This window comes from Coloeus monedula (genome assembly GCF_965178545.1).
Source record: "Coloeus monedula genome assembly, chromosome: 14".
In the NCBI taxonomy this organism is placed as follows: domain Eukaryota; kingdom Metazoa; phylum Chordata; class Aves; order Passeriformes; family Corvidae; genus Coloeus; species Coloeus monedula.
In genome coordinates this window covers 3,927,222-3,945,191 of record NC_138794.1, presented here as the reverse complement: position 1 = coordinate 3,945,191, position 17,970 = coordinate 3,927,222, and the positions used below count along the sequence as shown (strand labels likewise).

General features: G+C 38.1%; 1 protein-coding gene across 1 annotated transcript in view; it reads right to left on the bottom strand.

Moving 5' to 3' along the window:
- ADAMTSL3 (ADAMTS like 3) overlaps positions 1 to 17,970 on the bottom strand; it is a gene marked incomplete at its 5' end in the record, with an annotated part of 171,025 nt that overhangs the window by 134,825 nt on the left and 18,230 nt on the right. The window contains one exon of the mRNA XM_082290374.1: positions 7,993 to 8,112. Within this exon, the coding sequence (XP_082146500.1) occupies positions 7,993 to 8,112 (120 nt within the window). The remainder of the gene's footprint in view (positions 1 to 7,992; positions 8,113 to 17,970) is intronic.

The window sequence follows — 17,970 nt, the reverse complement described above, 5'->3', positions numbered from 1 at the left end:
ACATGATCAACAATATAAATTCCATTTAAATTACCCAGTGCCTTGCAAAACAATGTAATTCTTTCAGAAACACACAGGATGAACCATTTTATCTAGCAAGCAGTTTTGCTAATCATTATTCCACGGACAGTATAAACTGAAACTTCTTTTTTTTTTTTTTCACTAAGGCTTTCCATGTTAAAAGGGGGAAGCTTTTAATGGTCTTTAAATGTTATCTGTGGCAGAAACAACACAGAAAGAAAAAAATAACCAAATTGATCACATTCATCCTTCATGAAAAATTCTGCAACACAATTCTATCTTCTCATTTGTGCAAAACTCAACAGGAGCTTAAACAGCTCAAGAAGTTCAATAAATGCAGCTGAATTATCAAAAAACTAAACACAATCTGCTCTACCCTTGACTAAAACCAGTGAGAAGAGATGGTTTCAAAATGTTTGTGCTGTGTGAGCAAAGTGACTAATGCACCATTAGGCTTTATCAGCCTAAGACATCCTCTCATCCCTGTATATCTGAAGAATGACTTTCCAGTTCCAAGCACCTCATTTCCCACAGTACTTGAAATATATCTTTTTGATTTAGAAGCACTTCTCCGCTGTATCTCAATGAACTCTTATTGATAGATGATAGCAGCACTACGTCAGAGCTGTGTAAGCACGGGATTATTTCTGTTACCTCCAGACCTTTCAGTCTTAATTTAGAAGGCTGAACCTAAGCCTTTATCAATGTCAAAATTCTTGGATAAGAACATGTGCCAACTTCTGGAGGTTCACTGGGGGCATGAGGAGGTCAGTGGGAAATTCACATTGTATTGTATCAATCTCTCATGATTTAATCGTTGGTCTCCTCTAAAGTAAGACAAATGACCACCTAGTCTGTAAAATGTCAATTCATTTCATCAGGTGTCTTGTTACTAACCCAGTGTAGCAGAATTGAGTTAAAGACTTTACAGTAGAATATTTTCCCAAGTACACATCCTTCTGTCTGTTCCTTGGAGAATGAAAGGTTAAAAAAAGAAAAATACTTTAAACCTTTTGCTAGAAACTGAAAAATGTATTTGGGAAAACCTGGACTTGCAAACATTAGAACATGAAATACTGAATGTGAGTTGAAAAAATTCAGTCTTTTATGAAAAATGTGCATGGTAGAGATGCTAGAAAAGCAAGGCACTTTGTATTAAAGTGGGGGTTTTTTATATATTGCTCAATCTCAAACTGAATAAACATGAATTTGTGGCCCCAAAGATACATCTAACAAAAAAGGAAGAAGATCAATATCCCCTGCATGGCCTTTTATCATCCACTGGAGCAGCCTCAGTATCTGTCCAGCACCCAGGGGAGCAAGAATAAGAGAAACAACTGAAAGTTTAGGTCCATTCTCTTTTCTCCCTTGAGAAATCATTCTTGGGGATGACCTTGCAAATGAGGGGTCACTTCTGCTACCCAGGAATCCTCTACCAGCTGCTGAGGTCAGTATCATCACAGCCACAGAAGGACTAAGGACCCAGGCCAGTGAGTTTCACCACAGAATTTGGTGGAATAGGATTACAGCCTCGTAGAACGTATTTGATCCAAATTGAAATGATATAAAATGTGTTTTCTGCAGAAACTGTATTATTATATGTGAAGGCTGTTACACTGCACAAGGTGAGGACCTACTGGCTTCTGTGAGTATGATTTACACACAGAGACGTTTGGCAGGGTTGGGACTAAGGTTGTAATAGAAAACAAGAAAGTCTGTAATTCTCAGTGAAACGTGGACTGCACGCAGCAGTTCCACTATTTTCTCTGAACAACAAAACCCTGAGCTTAAAATGGTAGTTGGTGCTTTAAAAAGTGCCAGTTCCCCATTCCGTTTGCCAACAAACAAAAGTATTTAAAAACAGTTTTCAGCTCACTAAACAACCTATCACACACAAGTAATGATATAATTACTTGTGCATATGCTACTCACACACTGCCAGCCAGAAATTAGCCTAAACAAAAGTATTGTTTGAATAGGATCATGCCTGACTTATGCAGTACCAGTCTCTGTAAGAGTAGTTTTGCCTGAAATTGTAAGTGGTTTTCATTTTCTCTTAATCCTTGCCTCCTTTTCCTCCCTTCCACTCCAAATCAAAAACACATTTCCCTTGATTATGGAGCTAATTCCCTTACCCAAAAAAAAACCCAACCAAAGAACATACCCTTAAATATAAAGAGGCCAAAATTAAACCTGCAAACAAGAAAATAAAGGTATATATTGGGGGAGAAAAAGGAATAGAATTAAAAATATTAGGGAGCACCTAACATCACCTTCAGTTAAATTTTCAGAGAAACACCAAACAATGCTTTTTTTATCTTCAGCCTTACAAACACATGGCTGTAAACTCCTTAACTGTGATTTAAAACTTGTTACGAACATCTGTAGGATTAGTATGGAGTACCACAAACCTGACCTAGTAATTTCTTCCTTACACAAGATGACCCAGCCAAGAGGATGTAATGACTTGGAGGATTCAAGTCACTGAAATCAGTGTTACTCTAACATCAGCAGACTGCAAAGTCAGTCCTCTACACAGCAGAGGAGCAGTATTTCTAACACAGTGCTGAAATTCCCACAGCCACGTATTAGCAGCTGCACTTCTGGTGCTTGGATAAAATTAAGTTTATCGGTTCATTCTCTGAATACACAAATGAAACCACCAAGTGTTCCATAGTGGAATGTTTCCATTATAGAAGAATGCCTGAAATAGTTTGCGGCCACTTGAAAACAGTTTGCTTATTCAAAAAAAGAATCTCTAAATGAAGAGCTAGACATTAAGATTCAAGACGTTAAGCCTTTTTAATAGTTCTGAGTGCTTTTTCAGGGTATCAACAAAAATGGCTCATCAGAGAATAACACAAGTTTCAGGCTCCTCCTCAAATCAAGAGTACTGGAGCTTTATGTACTTGGGTAGCGAGCAAGCCACTGACTACAAATCTTCCTCCCTTCTCAGGATTAGAGCTTGTCCTCACTGATGTGTTAATTTGCAGTAATGTCCCTTACATGATTCATCTGCAAGCCTGAAAACGTGTGCCTCCATTTCTCTGGTGATTTAGATGCAAACTGGCTGGCAATGGAATAAAAAGGCTCAAACTGGGAGCAGGAGCCAGCAAGCAGCTGATACTCAGAACCAGGCTGTGACTCAGGTACCGTTCAGGGGCAGAGCATGGAGGATGGCAATCAGCAGCAGGTGGAACAGGGAAAGACATGAAGGAAATTGTGGGAAAATGGCTGTCAGCCCAGCAGGACCCTTAAGACAACTTCTGTCCACCCAAGAGTTTCCTCGGTGTAATATAAAAAACTTTCAGAGCAAACACAAACAGTTATTGCTGCCAGACTACAAATAAAAAGGTGGAACAATAGCTTCCACCAGTTTGTTTCAATGTTAATTTTTTAAGTAATTCAGACACTGGGTTCCACTGCCTTTTTTTTTTTAATTAATACTTTAAATACCATGCTCCTTTTCCCCCTGAAAAAGCAGAAGCCAAGACAGATTATTTCTATTTGTGGAAGACAAGGCTTAAATGAGAATATTTATTTTCTCGATTTTGTTCTTCACTTTATAGCAGGTCGCTTTTTCTAGCAAACCCAAAGAAAGAGTAGTGATTAAATGAAGTGTAGCAGCTGCAGCCTGTGTGTTACAACTTGCACATCTAGTTGAAAACAGACTGACTGGTTTCTACCTTACCTTGCATAGCCAAACACTCACAAGTCTGATAGTGCATATTTTCATTAATATTTGTTTAGAAATAGATTTCTTTGCCAAGACTGGGCTACTTAGAGACATATATCTAATTCCAGAATCAGGCTATCCTTGTTGGGAGTTTAAACTGGTAAACACCATAAAATTTAGAAGCAGCAAGGTCAACTAGAAAGCTAACTGGTCAAGCAAACATTTTCTCACTTGAAAGATAAACTTATTTTCTTTTTTCTTTCCTTTGTTTTACCCACACCCCCAAGAGAACTCTCTTTCAGCCAGCCAATCAAAGTGGAAATGTACTTCAAACACATTCAGCTCAACCAAGTTTTCACTGCTGTCCTTCTTGGTGGTCCGTCATATGGAATGGTTTTAATACTTGGAAGCAATACCTTAAGTGTCAGAAAACAAGAACATTTTATTTCTGCAAGAAACCTTTCCAGTACTACTAGTATTTTGGAAAAGAAAAAAAATTCCTTGTAGTAGATTAAAAGGTGAAAAGCCAAAAGAAATCAGAAAGAAAACTAGGAAACTATTCCATATGGCAAGGTTCAACATGTATCTCAAAGTTGGAGAAAGGGCTATTACTTGTATATTTATTTCATAATTTCATTTATTTTCATATATTTATTCTGTTATTGCTTTTTTCATGAATGGTAGGAGAGGGGCATATTTTTTTTCAATCTCAAATTTCTAACAAGAGTTGAAGTCTTTGGCTATGCATCAAAATCTATTTGGTACCAAGTTTTAAATTGCATTGACTCAGTAGAATTCCAGAAATGCAGGATGCAACGCACTGACACAAGACATCACTTGGTGAACAACACAGGAGCCTTTAGAAAATGTTCAGTTTAAACATTTCTACATTTCTGTCCTTTGGGATCCCTCAAAAGTATTTGCTTTGAATCACTGCTTTTCCCTGAAGATACAGCAATAAATGTGTCAAAACTATAGTGTCCCACTCTATGCAGATGTCACCCCAATGAATCAGGCTGGCAGTATTTAATCAGATCTTAAAAGGTATTTTCTTCTCTAGTCATAGAAGCAGTAAAAAAAGATACTCACTGAATTTTCAAAATATCTAGCCAAAGAATTTCAGCTGCATGCAATTCTTAAAAACACATACAGCAACAAAATATGCAAAGAGGTTAGTGCAGTCCTGTACAAAAATGAGAGCACAGTCCTGCCAGATTAAACCAGAACAAAATGTACTATCTTGCATGTACAACATGAATCCATATGTAATTCTGCTGGGCTAGAGCAGAGTACAGTGTGTTCCTATTAATATTTACTCATCTTTCATCTCAAGCTGTAAGCTTGTCATTTCAGATAGCAAATACTTTTGAATATTTAAGTAACAGCTAGTTCTATTTTACTGAGATTACTTACTAACAAAGGAATGAATGATTCTGATTAAACTGGCTCCCTGCTTGAAAAATATCACACACAACAGCCAAAGAAAACCCCTTTGAAACATTCCTGTGTTTGGAGGATGTAAGGAAACTAATCTTGGATCATGACGATGATGATGCTGCTATATAAAAATATTATCCATCTATCCCTGGAAATTTTACTGGCCTGGATAGAAGGAACAGTGCAAGGGGGGAACGGGCACACTTGGGAAGACAGGGGTAGGTGGTTTTCCTGCAAGTGTCTCAACATTGGTTAGCCAAAAGAATAGAGGTTGTGAGCCGCCCTCTTCTGCACCTCCATACCACAGCCCTAGGAACCTCTCACCCCTTTACCTATTCTGCTCCCTGCCATGGACACAGAAGGAGCAATGATCTCCAGGGGAGACCAGATCAGACTGATCTCTTGTTTTGCTGGAGTCAAGTGCACAGAGTTATTTCACTTTTCCAATTTTCCAGTGTAATTTGGGATGTACCAGAACACCAAGATTTTGTAGGATTGCCCACAGGACAGTTCTAGAGATCAGGGGAAAGGAAGAAATGTATTTCCCACAGGCCAGCAGCCCTTCACAGTAGGACAAGATAGAAAGTGAATTGCTACAACTAAGTTAAGGAATGAAGGTGGGTGAGAAGATGCTGCTGCGTTCTTTATTCATGTGGCAACCTTCCTGTACCGGTTCCATTTCTGTGATGGATAGGTTAAAATGGACTTTCAATGGACATAGATTCCTCTTTTTATTCACCTGTCCATTCTTATCACATTTATCATGTATCAAACCTATCCATCCCAGTTTGAAAAAATTCAAGAAATTATCCAATGAAGGATTTTCACCCTCTGGTTTTAAGACTTCCATCCATTCATACCAGTAAACATCAAAAGAAAGAGTTGAATGAAACACAGAAAACAAGAAAAATATCTAGTTTTCTGACCCAGTTCGACCACAATACAATTGAGTTTTGTATTAACATTTCAGCAAAAGTATAATTATAACTGTATGTTATACAAACTTATGATCAATTTCCTAGAAAATCAAGGAAAATCTTTCTATTCATGAAAGAAATCCTGGTTTACTTGCAGGAAGGTAAAGCTAGAGATACAGATCAGCTCCCATCTGCATTCAATGTATTCATAACTTTTAATAAATAATGCTTATGGACTGAATTTCCTTTCAAAAGAAACTACTGCTAATACAGTTGCTTTTACTTTCAACATTTTGATGTTTCAGCACCACTTTCAGTTCCAGGAATTCAAACTTAATTTCATACTGCTAAGTGCCTGGGAAGAGCAGGCTTCAAAACTAAATCACATTTATGAAAGAAGAGAAGCTGGCCATATCCTAGATCCAATTCAGATCTCAATGGAATTAATGGAAAACTTTCCATCAAATGGAATTCTTTCCATCAAATGGAATTGAGCTTGGAACCAGCTTCTGTATAGAGCTATGCTGGTATTTGAGGGTTTTTCGAGGGGATTCATTTTGTTTGTTTTTTAATCAGCTATATTATTCACATAATCCAAACAGTCTAGTCAAAGACTCAGACTAAGCCTCTGTTATATTTGATTTATCATCTTCTCTAAAATGTGCTCCATTAAATGGAAACTATTTTGATCAAAGTGTACAACCTTTACAGTGTTTTTCAACTACTGTCATTAAATGCAGCCTGAGTTGCAGCTGCATTTTACTGTCCTATAAGTTATTGCTTTCCCAGGTGTTTGGTCCAAGGAAGGTCTTATCCAAGTACCTTTTGTGTTGATAATCAAGACCCTCTAGGGAAGCAAAAGTATGAATTATTGTAAACATTTAAACTAAATTCAAGCAGTTCACAGTGGCTCAGCATGCTTTCTATTGTATCTTTTCTGCTTCCTTTTGTCTGTCTAAAAAGATTGTCAGTTTAAAGCTTAAATAACCTCACCTCAGTTCTCTCTTTTAGGGTAGTGATGAGTAAATTATTTTCTTCAAGTAGTTCCTGCGAGGTGACCATCTTTCAAAATACAGCTACCCCTCACAGACAGATCCATACCTTGTGATGCGGGGAAATTTTGGCTCTTCTTTCACTTCTTCAGGGACTTTTTCCTAACAAATTCCCTCCTCTTACATTAAGAAACGTACTGTAAGTGTCTATGAATGTAATTCAAACAGTTTTGATGTGAAATTCAACTGACTCCTGGAACACATTGTGTTATGAGTAAATTTCCACAGCACGCCACACATTTCCTAGGTTTACTTCAGATCTTTTGCCAAGATTAACAGCATTTCTTTCATGTTGCTTTCTTTACATTTATATCTATATTCCATGTTTAACAATGTTTCTATGGGTCTGGAGAAAGCATTAAAGATTTTTACCTTAAAAAAAAAAAAAAAATTGTTTCTTTCTAAATACTGCTCCATCCATTACTCCACTTCCCATTTGTTTCTTTATTATTCACCCAACCTTCCCTTACAAAAACTTCATTAACTAATACAACATGCTGGAAAATGCAAGGTCTGCCTAACACTGATTTTTCCATTAAATAAAGCAAATTAGGGTTAAGTCAAACAATTCACAGAAAGGACGATCCTAATTCTACGCATTTTGCAGATGTAACTATAAACATCTATTAACACATCACTAAAATATTGCTGCTTTTGTCTCCATTACATCCTATTAGTATCTTCCAAAAGTGGTTTTACTTATTATTTATGCAACTAAGTGCTTTAAGTTTGATTTTGCATAGCGTGTTATCATTCAGCTTGCTATAAATTTGATGTGCCTTCAAAAGATAACACATGCTCTGTGTCTTTAATCTGTTTCACAGCAATCTGTATCTCAGGGTTACACGAATGTGACAATCTCTGTAATTTTCACACAGGGCACACTGACCTGGTCATCATAACGGTACGTGAGGAACTGTTCCCCCGTGGTGTCCTCAAGAAAACTCCCCTGTGGAGAAAGTGCAAACTCAGGCAAGAAGTATGCACCTTGGGATTGCTCTGCTCTTGTCTGTAAGAAATTCAGAAAGGTCACGTTACACCTCCTACATACACAAGTAATTTTTTTTTAAAACTATGCATATAACTACAAAATCTAGACATGAACTTCTGGAGAAAAAAAAAGAAAAGTGTTGTGCTTTCAGGCACGGTATTTCTGGGTGGAAGTTTTGCTTTGATGAAGACATGCTAAATGCCTACAGGGGTTCAAACCAAAACAAGATACCCCAATAGCAGAATAATCTACTAAACCAAAGGAGACCATCTCTGTCTTATCAACCATCAGTGCTCAAAGACATCCTTTGTCCTCAAACACAGAGAAGTGGCTACTGCAGGTAACAGGCTTTTGGGTAAACATAATACATATATTTTTACAGGAAGAAACAAAGACAGAATCACAGAATAACACAGCTTAGAAGATATCTTGAGGGCTCATGTAGTCCAACAGGGTTACCTATGAAGCCATGACATTATGAATTACCTTCCTATCTTGCAGGAAGATACACTGCAAAGAAGAAATAGGGAGTGGGAATGACTGGAGTGAACACAGAGCTCCATATTAGTTCAGGATGCTATTCAGAACTGGGGAAGAGCACTTGAGAACACGCTGGGAAAGAAAAGGGCTCATTTCAAGCTGCAGGGGAACTAATTCTGTGAGAATCATAGTTGGTACCTCCAGCTGGGCTGTCTGACACCTGGGTCCTGATTAGAGAAACAGCTTTTCCTCAGAGGATCAGTGCCTGGTCAGCAATCACAACACACCTGAAATTTGCTCAACACACCGAGCACACGCTGGGCCAACACCATCTCACTGCACTGTAGGTCTCAAGCAACCTCAGATACGTAGCAAATGTTCTGCACAGACTTTTCTGCCCTTATTCCTCCTGCATTCCACACTGCCCTGAGAAGCCAACTGGTTTGCATACTAGAGAAAATAAGCAATCACCTTTTGAATGCAGAATATTTAGTCCAGCTGTGGTAGTGAGGACAGGGCAAAGAGATGAACATTACCTTCCAAAAAGTTGAAATCTTTCAGGGAAGAAAAAAAGGCCTGAAATGTACACATTGCTGCTGGATGTTTAATAATGAATAAACTTAATAAATAGGGGTGTAATTAAACTGGATATTTTGACATTTACACAGCAATTTTATATGAAAGCTGGCAGTTGCCATCACCCAGTTTCTAGACTCTTGGCTAGAACTGTATCACATATAGGTGCCAGCTAACTAGAGTTTTCAAAAGTAATCAACATAATTTAACCAGCTTGTGGTGGAAAAGGAAGGTAAGACCTACTGCACTTTCTCTCTTGCAGTAAGTTCACTCTCTGAAGCTCACAATTTATCTCATAAAAAGCAGATGGCATGTCATTTGCAGGAGGGTCTGGAGAGGCTTACGGTCTTTTGCTTACTCTGTTGTGAGCTGTCAGCTTCTCAGACTGCAAACCCCATCAGTCATGACAGCATCAGATTAACATACTTGGTTTAAATCAAGGAGTCTTCATATAAACTAGAAATAGCTTGCAAAGGACATGTCTAGACTAGGGTAAAGGTCATATTTCAGCATGCAAGACTGAACAGGATTGTAAAGAGGATTTTTTCATCAGGCCTACAAAAGAGTAATTCCCATTCTCACCGTGTTATCGTGACATTTCTAAAGCTTATTGCAGCAGAGCTCTCACTGTTACACTTCAGCCAACTGATTTTATTTATGCATAATTAAGTAACAAAATGTGGAGAACAAATCTACATTTTACAACAGTTTCCCCATAAGGCCACCAAAAGAGGGCCACAGTTATGCTTCCCTCTGAATCCGAGCTGGCTGCAGCTGATGCAAGCCTTGACATGTGAAGCATAACCCAGACATGAAACGGGCTGACATAATCTGGCATCCTTCCCCACTGGTTTCAATGGGCTATCGATAGATCCTGTGTGAGGGAATATGGCAATGATGTAATCCTATGATTTCAGCACAGGACTAATGGCTAAGAGATATGCATTCGAAATCTCAGGTGGCCTGGGTTCAAGTACTTATCATTTCTACCTCGATTTCACCAGGTGTAAAACAATTAGAGCACCTACTGACCTATATTAATGGTGTATTGCTAAGTTTATTTTGTATTTGTAGAATACTTTGGAAAAGAACACTGTTAAGTGCTAGTGATTTGTAACAATATTTTTGGAAGAGCTGCCTAATTTACAGGCAGAAGAGAATCAAAATTACCCCACCATACTTTTAGCTAATTGTATATATCATGTTGTTGCCTAATTTCTCACAAACAAATTTTTCAGTAGGATATGTAGCAATAAACTTGCTTTTATTTCTCATCTTTGTAAGTTAAACATTTTAAATATAAAGTCTTTGGACATTAATCAGTATTATGCTTTGAATATAAAACATGCCAATATTTGAAGCTGAAATACCAATTTGATAAACATAACAAGAAAAATTAGGGGCTTCTAACACACATTCCATTTTGTTGTTAAAAGCTAATGAGCAGCTAGGCACTCAAGAAGCAGAGAAATGCTTGCTAGATTCAAGCAAGCAACATCTGGCTTCCAAGCATGGAAAAATTCAGTGTAAAAGGCAGATATTTTATAAGGTTACACAGGAGGTTACAATGGAAACTGATCTGGCAGCTGCAGCAATAGGTACTGCTACCTGTCTAGTATAATTCAAGTAAGGAAGAATGCAGCAAAGCAATTAATTAAAACAAACAAACAAAAAAAACACTAAGAACACGCTATGAGCTGTCATGGCAACCAACGTTGAAACCAAGGAATTACATCTGATAAACAACCCAAACTGAGAATTTTTTAAAAATCAAATCTTCAAATGTTCAAAGAACTCTTTTGTATTCACTCACCAAAGTAGCAGAAAAAACATTTTTACCCTCTAGATCCAGATACCTTCAAGTAAGCTGCATGTTCCCAATGCACTTTCATTCATACATTGTACTGAACACGAAATAAAATGTTTCTACTTAGTCCATTTTATTCCCCACTGAGGAATCTACCAATGCTTCTTATGAGGCTTTTTATATTTCTATGGGCACTTTGGTTTAAACATAATTCAAATTTCAACAGTCTGTGGGCTTACAGTATATTTGAGATCATCTCTGAATGACTTAGCTAATCTGATATAAATTCATGTTTTAAAGCAAAAACTGTAAGTACAAGTTTCAGAAAACAATTACCTTTCATGCTAGTGTTTTCGGTCTGTTTAATGGCCAGTTTAATCTCAATAGCTTTAAATTAAATGTTTCAAGTTACAAGTACACTTAAGATTTAGAAAAGGCATTTTAAACCAGCTTTTATGATCTTAAGCATATGAAGACAGTAGAAGGTGATAACGTACCCAAAGCAGATATAATACTAATCACATAAAATTCATTGAAATGAATATATCCTGTAACAAGAAAGTATATATTACCTACTGACAAAAATGAAAATACAAAAATTGGAAACAGATCAGTGCTTGAAAATCTTTCTAGCTGATCAGGACATGTAACTTATTAGTCAGAAACTGAAAAAAACAAAGTCTTCCCTGCTACATCTTTCTGCCTATGTGATCAAGGAGAGCTATCAGCATAAGTGGGAAGTGGGAAATGGCACTGGTTTTATTCAAGCCTTGTGCTGGAGGCACAGCTTTGATCTCAGGCTGTCATTGCTTCCTCACTCACCACTCCCCACCTGAGTGCTGAGAGACCACATTACTCTTCCACTTTCAACTGCAGAAGACACAAAGTATTGCCTGTATCCAAGCCTCTGGTTTTTAGATCTCCTTCCACCAAGAGCTGCATGTTGTTTTTACTGCTGCCCAGTTTCATTTCTCCATATAACACTGACTAGAAGCATCTGCCTGAGTTGTTGGATTTGAGGATTTTATTTTATTATTGAGAGTAAGAGGAATGGTCAGTGAGTGCTTTCCAGCCAATACTGCCATTAGCAAGTAGCACAGCTGAGGACTGAATGCCCACACACAGCTGAGCATCTCCCAGTGACTGAGAACAGTAGGTGCTGCTGGGGCACAACTTCTGGTTGCATTTGACCCAAAAGGAATCCCAGGGACATACTCTGAAACCACCACACAATGCAAAGTACTTTAACTGCTCTTTTTTTTCCTTGATGTCCAGGATTCATGTTAACTATCACCATCCAGCTCACCCACAATTACCAAATCAGGGCAATCACGAAACTGTAGAGTTTTCCTATTACTGAAAAATTATAAATATTAATCATTGGTCATTCCTTCCAAGTTAGAGAGTAGCAATTTCATCCAAGGACTTAAACTGCTATTGTAATTTCAGATAAATTAAAGATCTCGTTTAGTCTACAGTTCCTGGAGGTAATTTGATACTAAGGCCAAGACAAAGCTCAACCAAACCTCATTATAGCATGCTACTATTCTACTTAATCATAGCCACCAGGAGACTTGAAAGTAATTGTTCCATATTTATATATAGACAGCAACAGCTTTAGAAAGAGAGATTTCTACTAAATCTGAGCTGTGAAGGTCAAGAAGGCGAGAAAACAGAGATTTAATATCTCAAAGAAATGACTTGAACATAATTAGAAGTAAAACATTACTATTTCAGGTACAGAGGACTTTTTAATTTTAGTTTCTTTGCACCAACAGGCACATACAGAGAAAAGTAAGAACTCTGCTGTTATGTACACTTGAGACACAAACATTACCTAGACTTAAATCAGTCATTCCCTAACTAAGCCTGTGCCCCTGCTAAACTTGGGAGCATAATGAGAGCAAACTGGAGTAATGCAGATGAAAGCTTCAAAATGATTTATTTCAAACGCTGAAAATGACAAATACCATGTTCTTCTTGAACCTGCCTCAATATCTTCCTTTTAAAAAGAAACACAGACAAAAGATAAAAGGTCCAATCAACTAAAGCTTTACAGTTATGCACAACTGCACTACCCTGCCCAAAGTAAATTCTATAAAGACAAATCAGCAAAGGCAGTTTGCTTTCCATTGTTTTGTGGCTCTTTTATTAGTTCTTGTTGGAAGCAGAAAATGGGCAGCATTCATTTCCATAATTGTTATTTTAGGGGAAAAAAGACGGGAAAACCAAGAAGAGAAAAACTATCTGCATTCTTAATGACTTGTAAATACATGTTTGCCAGATTAACATGCACAGCAAGTCCAATCATATACCAAAATGTGTGTATTCCCATTTAATTCAAGTTAAATATCTGTCTCCTAAGCTGCTGCAGCATTTGATTTATGCCCCAGGGAAGTAATACAGCAGCTAAGTAGCAGTTTAGTTTAATGGATTTTCAAGGACTGCAACACAAAAATATTAGATAGAGCACAGCACTCCAGCTTCATCACAACATGAGAAAGTGTATTTGCAGATAGACAATGTCACATCAACAGTTCAGAACTTCAGATGTCTCCAGAGCAAGCAATCGTGATGAAGAAATATCTAGTAAGAGTCAGATTAGCTTTTGTCATGGCCAAGATCTACAAAAACAGCTTCCTAATGCTAGACACTCTGAAACATTTAAAGACCCTGCTAGTGAACCGAGTTTCCACAGAAGCTGCCAGCAGCTTAGCATTTCTGCAGACTAGGCCAATTATTTAATTATTAATATTAAACTAAGAGGCCAGCATTCCAAATCAGAATTAAAATATAAATGTCATTTCTCCTAGAAAAATGAAAGAGGACTTGGCTGAACTGAAGTCAAGCACTTCTTCATAGAATAACTCTGAAAAGAACTTGGCTGTCAGATTTCATCAGGGAAGTCACAGCTGAGACAATCTGAAAGACTGAGTCAAAAGCTGTGCCGGGGACAGAATTAGTGGGAGACTCAAGGATTGTTCTTCCATGTTGCATGCTCTGTATTAGTTAAAAGCAGACTTAAGACATGTCTGATTTAAGCCCAGATCTAATGATTTTTTCCTCTCATCTCTCATTCTAGGCCTGTTTGAACATGAAGAAACAAAACAAGCTTGGAAAAACGTGCCTCTGAGTTGAAGATACATACAAAGATAAGCAAAAGACAATTCTTAAACATTTTGGAGAAGCCACCTTTTTCCAGAACAGGAAAATGCTGCCAGCAAGCAACTTAGAAACTGATAGTTCAGCTATTGTTTCAAATGTCTATCACTGAAAACTGAATCTAAGCTGTAACTATAATCATATTCACAGCTGCTAGAAAGCAACTGCCTACATCATCTCTGCTGCTCAAACCATCCTGTGCCCATTCAAGCACTAGGAGTCATTCCAGTGACTGGAATGTGCTTAAGATCACGTCACCAGAACAAAAGTGCTCAGCCTAAACCTTTCTTCAGGCTGTTGGTTTGTACAACTTTAAGCCAACACTGAAACAAAAAATAATGGAGATCATTTCGTTTTTTAATTCAGATCCTATCTTTCAGTCTTTTCAAAAGGACATTTCTTCCACCATTTTTCTTGATTAAATGTAAATACATTTTCTTTGGCATAGCTTGGGCTGCAGACTGAGATCAACACATTTTGAAATCTTTTTCTGCACCTTCTAAAATTTATACTAGTGATTAAGCTTTTGGATATTTATCAACAGTTACTTATGTTTTCTCTTGCTATTGTCTGGCTAAAAGATTAAACATTTCACTGAAAGGCTGCAGCAGTATTTAGCCAAAACTTCATTTACTTTCAAACCCCAGTGTAATAAAAGAAATATGAACCCTGAAGTTTTCCTTCTTCCAGTGAAGCTTCTCCTAAACTCTGTGTTAGGCAGACTCGACCTAATATTTGCTCTAAAACAAGCAGCACTAGCAGACTGAAGCTTCTCCCAGTGGTATCAGTGGCAAAGCTGCCAGTGCCATCCTTACAGAACCAGGGCCCAAATCCATCTGCAGCAGGATGACATCCCTTGCAATACACCACCACTGTTAGGTCTGTGAGTAACACTGCTTACTCAATTCTCTCTAGTTTTGTACAAATAAGAGCCAAGGGGAAAAATTCAGCACCCAGACAAGATAACCCCAGAGCAGTTCGCTTCCAGTTATTGTCAGAAAGTTAGTGACTGTGGATCAGATCCTGCTTTCAAAATAATACAATACCCAATTACTTCCCCAAGTCTTTAGCTTAGCCTTGGGGAATGGGCAAGGGGCTCAGCCATGTTTAGATCCAACATAAAAGCGATTTTATGCACGTAGATAAATCTATTCTGCTGAGGGAAGCTTCTACCTGCCTGTTCCCCAAAGCTTGTGCTTTGGGGGCACAGGAGTGGTTGGGGGATGTTTTCACTCTTTTTTTAAGATTGAATGCCCTTTATCAACTCTTCTCTGTGAGGAAACAGTAAAAGGAAGGAATAGCTGGAAATGAGACAGAAAATACCTCTGAGAAAATACCTAATTTAAACCTCTTTTTAAAATCTTGTAAGACAGACATAAGTCTAAAAAGATTTTTTTTTACCTCACTTCTTTCACTGTATGTTCCACTATTCCAGACAAAACCTTCCTTTTATTCCTTACATAGTAACCTAAAAATTGGTAAAATTCTTGTCATAAATAAAGTCCTTTCAGTATTATTGGAGCATATTCTCATGGAATTCTATCTTTTATTCATTGACAGTTTCTAAGGGTTCTCATAATCACCACAGAAAAACAGTATGATACAAGAGTACTATGGGCATCCTTAGCAAAGAAACCAGGATAATCTGCAATACTTTTTTACAGTTTTTTGTTGCAGTTTAACCTAACAGCTAAACACCACACAGACATTCCCTCACCCCCACGGTGAGATGGGGGAGAGAATCAGGAAAAAGGTAAAACTCTCGGCCTGAGATAAAGACAGTTTAATAGGACAAAAAAAGGAAAATAAAATAAGGAAAACAATGATGATAAAAGAATGTATAAAACAAGTGATGCCTAGTGGAAATGCTCTGTATTTGCTCACTGCCACCCAGCCAGTCCCTGAGCATCAGCCACACACCCCTGGCCAGCTTCCCACAGTTTTGTTGTCCAGTGTGATCCCATACAGTATGGGGACATCCCTCCCACTGGCCACTTGGACTCACCTGTCCTGGCTGTGCCCCCTCCCAACTTCTTGTGCACCCCCAGCCTCCCGGACAGTGTAAGATGGAAATCCTCAGCTTAGTGAAAGCACTGCTCAGCAACAACCAAAACACCATCATTCTCATCCTAAATCCAGAATACACCACTATACCAGCTACCAGGCAGAAAATTAACTCCACGCAGCAAAATCCAGGACAATTTGTTAGTGTCCTTTATCATGAACACCATGTGGTGAAGGATTTTTTTGCTGTTGTTGTTGAAGTGACAAGCTGCTGACAACTGCACTCCTTTGCAGGGAACAGACAATCCTGCTTGTCTAGGACCATGATTGCAGGTCCAGTTACATACTGGAGGAGACTGGAAGCATAATCATTGAGGAACTGCAGATTTCTTTACAAAAGGCAAGAAAGAGGCAGAGTTTAAGGCTATGTAGGATCACTGTCAGAGGCAGCTGGATTATAAAGCCCAACAAATCAACACATGCATTGAATGAAGACTCAGACTGCTTAAGGAGCAAAGGAAAGAGCAAAATGAAATGAGGAAGGATACAGGGTCATTCCTTTAGTGGCTGGAAGAAGCCTCCACCATGAAGGGCCAAGACACCCCCTAGCTCTGGCAGGCCATGCATTAACATAGACCTTAGGATTACCCAATAACACCACAAAAAATTGATGAATAGAGGCCTTATGAGAAGAAAAAGAAGCTGTAGCAGCCTAATCCTTTCCTGGTGAGATAAACAGCATGCAGTTGGCTTGCAAGGCCAACATCGCCCTCTTCTAATAAATTACTTCCTTCTCATCCCCTTTCCCAGTATCCAGACTGGATAACTATAATTCTGCTGAAGAAAGGTTACAAGAAAGGTATGAGTGCTCTCAGGTAACCAAAAGTTGCAGCTAAAAAAAATCCTCCTAAAAACTAACAAAGAAAAAATTCTGGGCAGCTGAGACGTGATGGCACCATGTTGTTAACAATTCTGCACAATACTTGTAAAATGCTTCTTTGCTCTCATCTGGCCACAGTGACATGCCCACACTGGTGTGACAGCAGGACCCAGGATTTAAGGAAAAACACCCTCCATTCCATATGACCAGCTTCTCTACGTGCAGGTCTAAGCAGCCCAAGGAAGGCAACACAGGTGGTAGCAATTTGTATATTTATATTTGAGCAAAATGGGACCCAGGACACTGCGGGGTACCTCAAAAGAGTGTTAGCCACCATCAGATAAACAGGATATGGATGAGGGAAAGTAGGATACAAGACTTCACACAATACTTAGCTCCCACACAATATATTATACAGAACTAAAACATAACAGTTAGTTCTTATAGTCTCCAGTGTTGTAGTACTATTCATCAAGACATATTGTGTGACTCAAAGTTGTCAATATCCTCATTTACAATGGCTGCTCTCAGGAGAGTCTGGGACTTCTGACTCATATTTTCCCAATTCTTTTTAATTTAAATTATAACCTTAATGTTATTAATGCTATGTTATGTTAGTATGATTATTTATATTTAATTTCCTTTTGAGTTTTTTCTTTAATAGTGATATAATTTGAACTGACACAGTAACATGCTTTTCATATACTTCAGTTGAAATTGTGCCTAAGGGCAGTGAAATTCTCATCCATAAGCTGCGTGAAGAAAAAAACTCTGGCACTCAGAAGCCAAACACCTGCTAGAACTAGTGGCAGATCCAGATTTTTAAGAGAATTCCTGTTGCATAATGAAAACACAAAGAAGGGAAATGTGTGGGGTGATGGAATGGTATTAAAACCACGGCACTTAGGGGAAAAAAAAGAATCCTAAACCACTATACACTTCAGAGCTAAATGCTGGAGATTTTGAT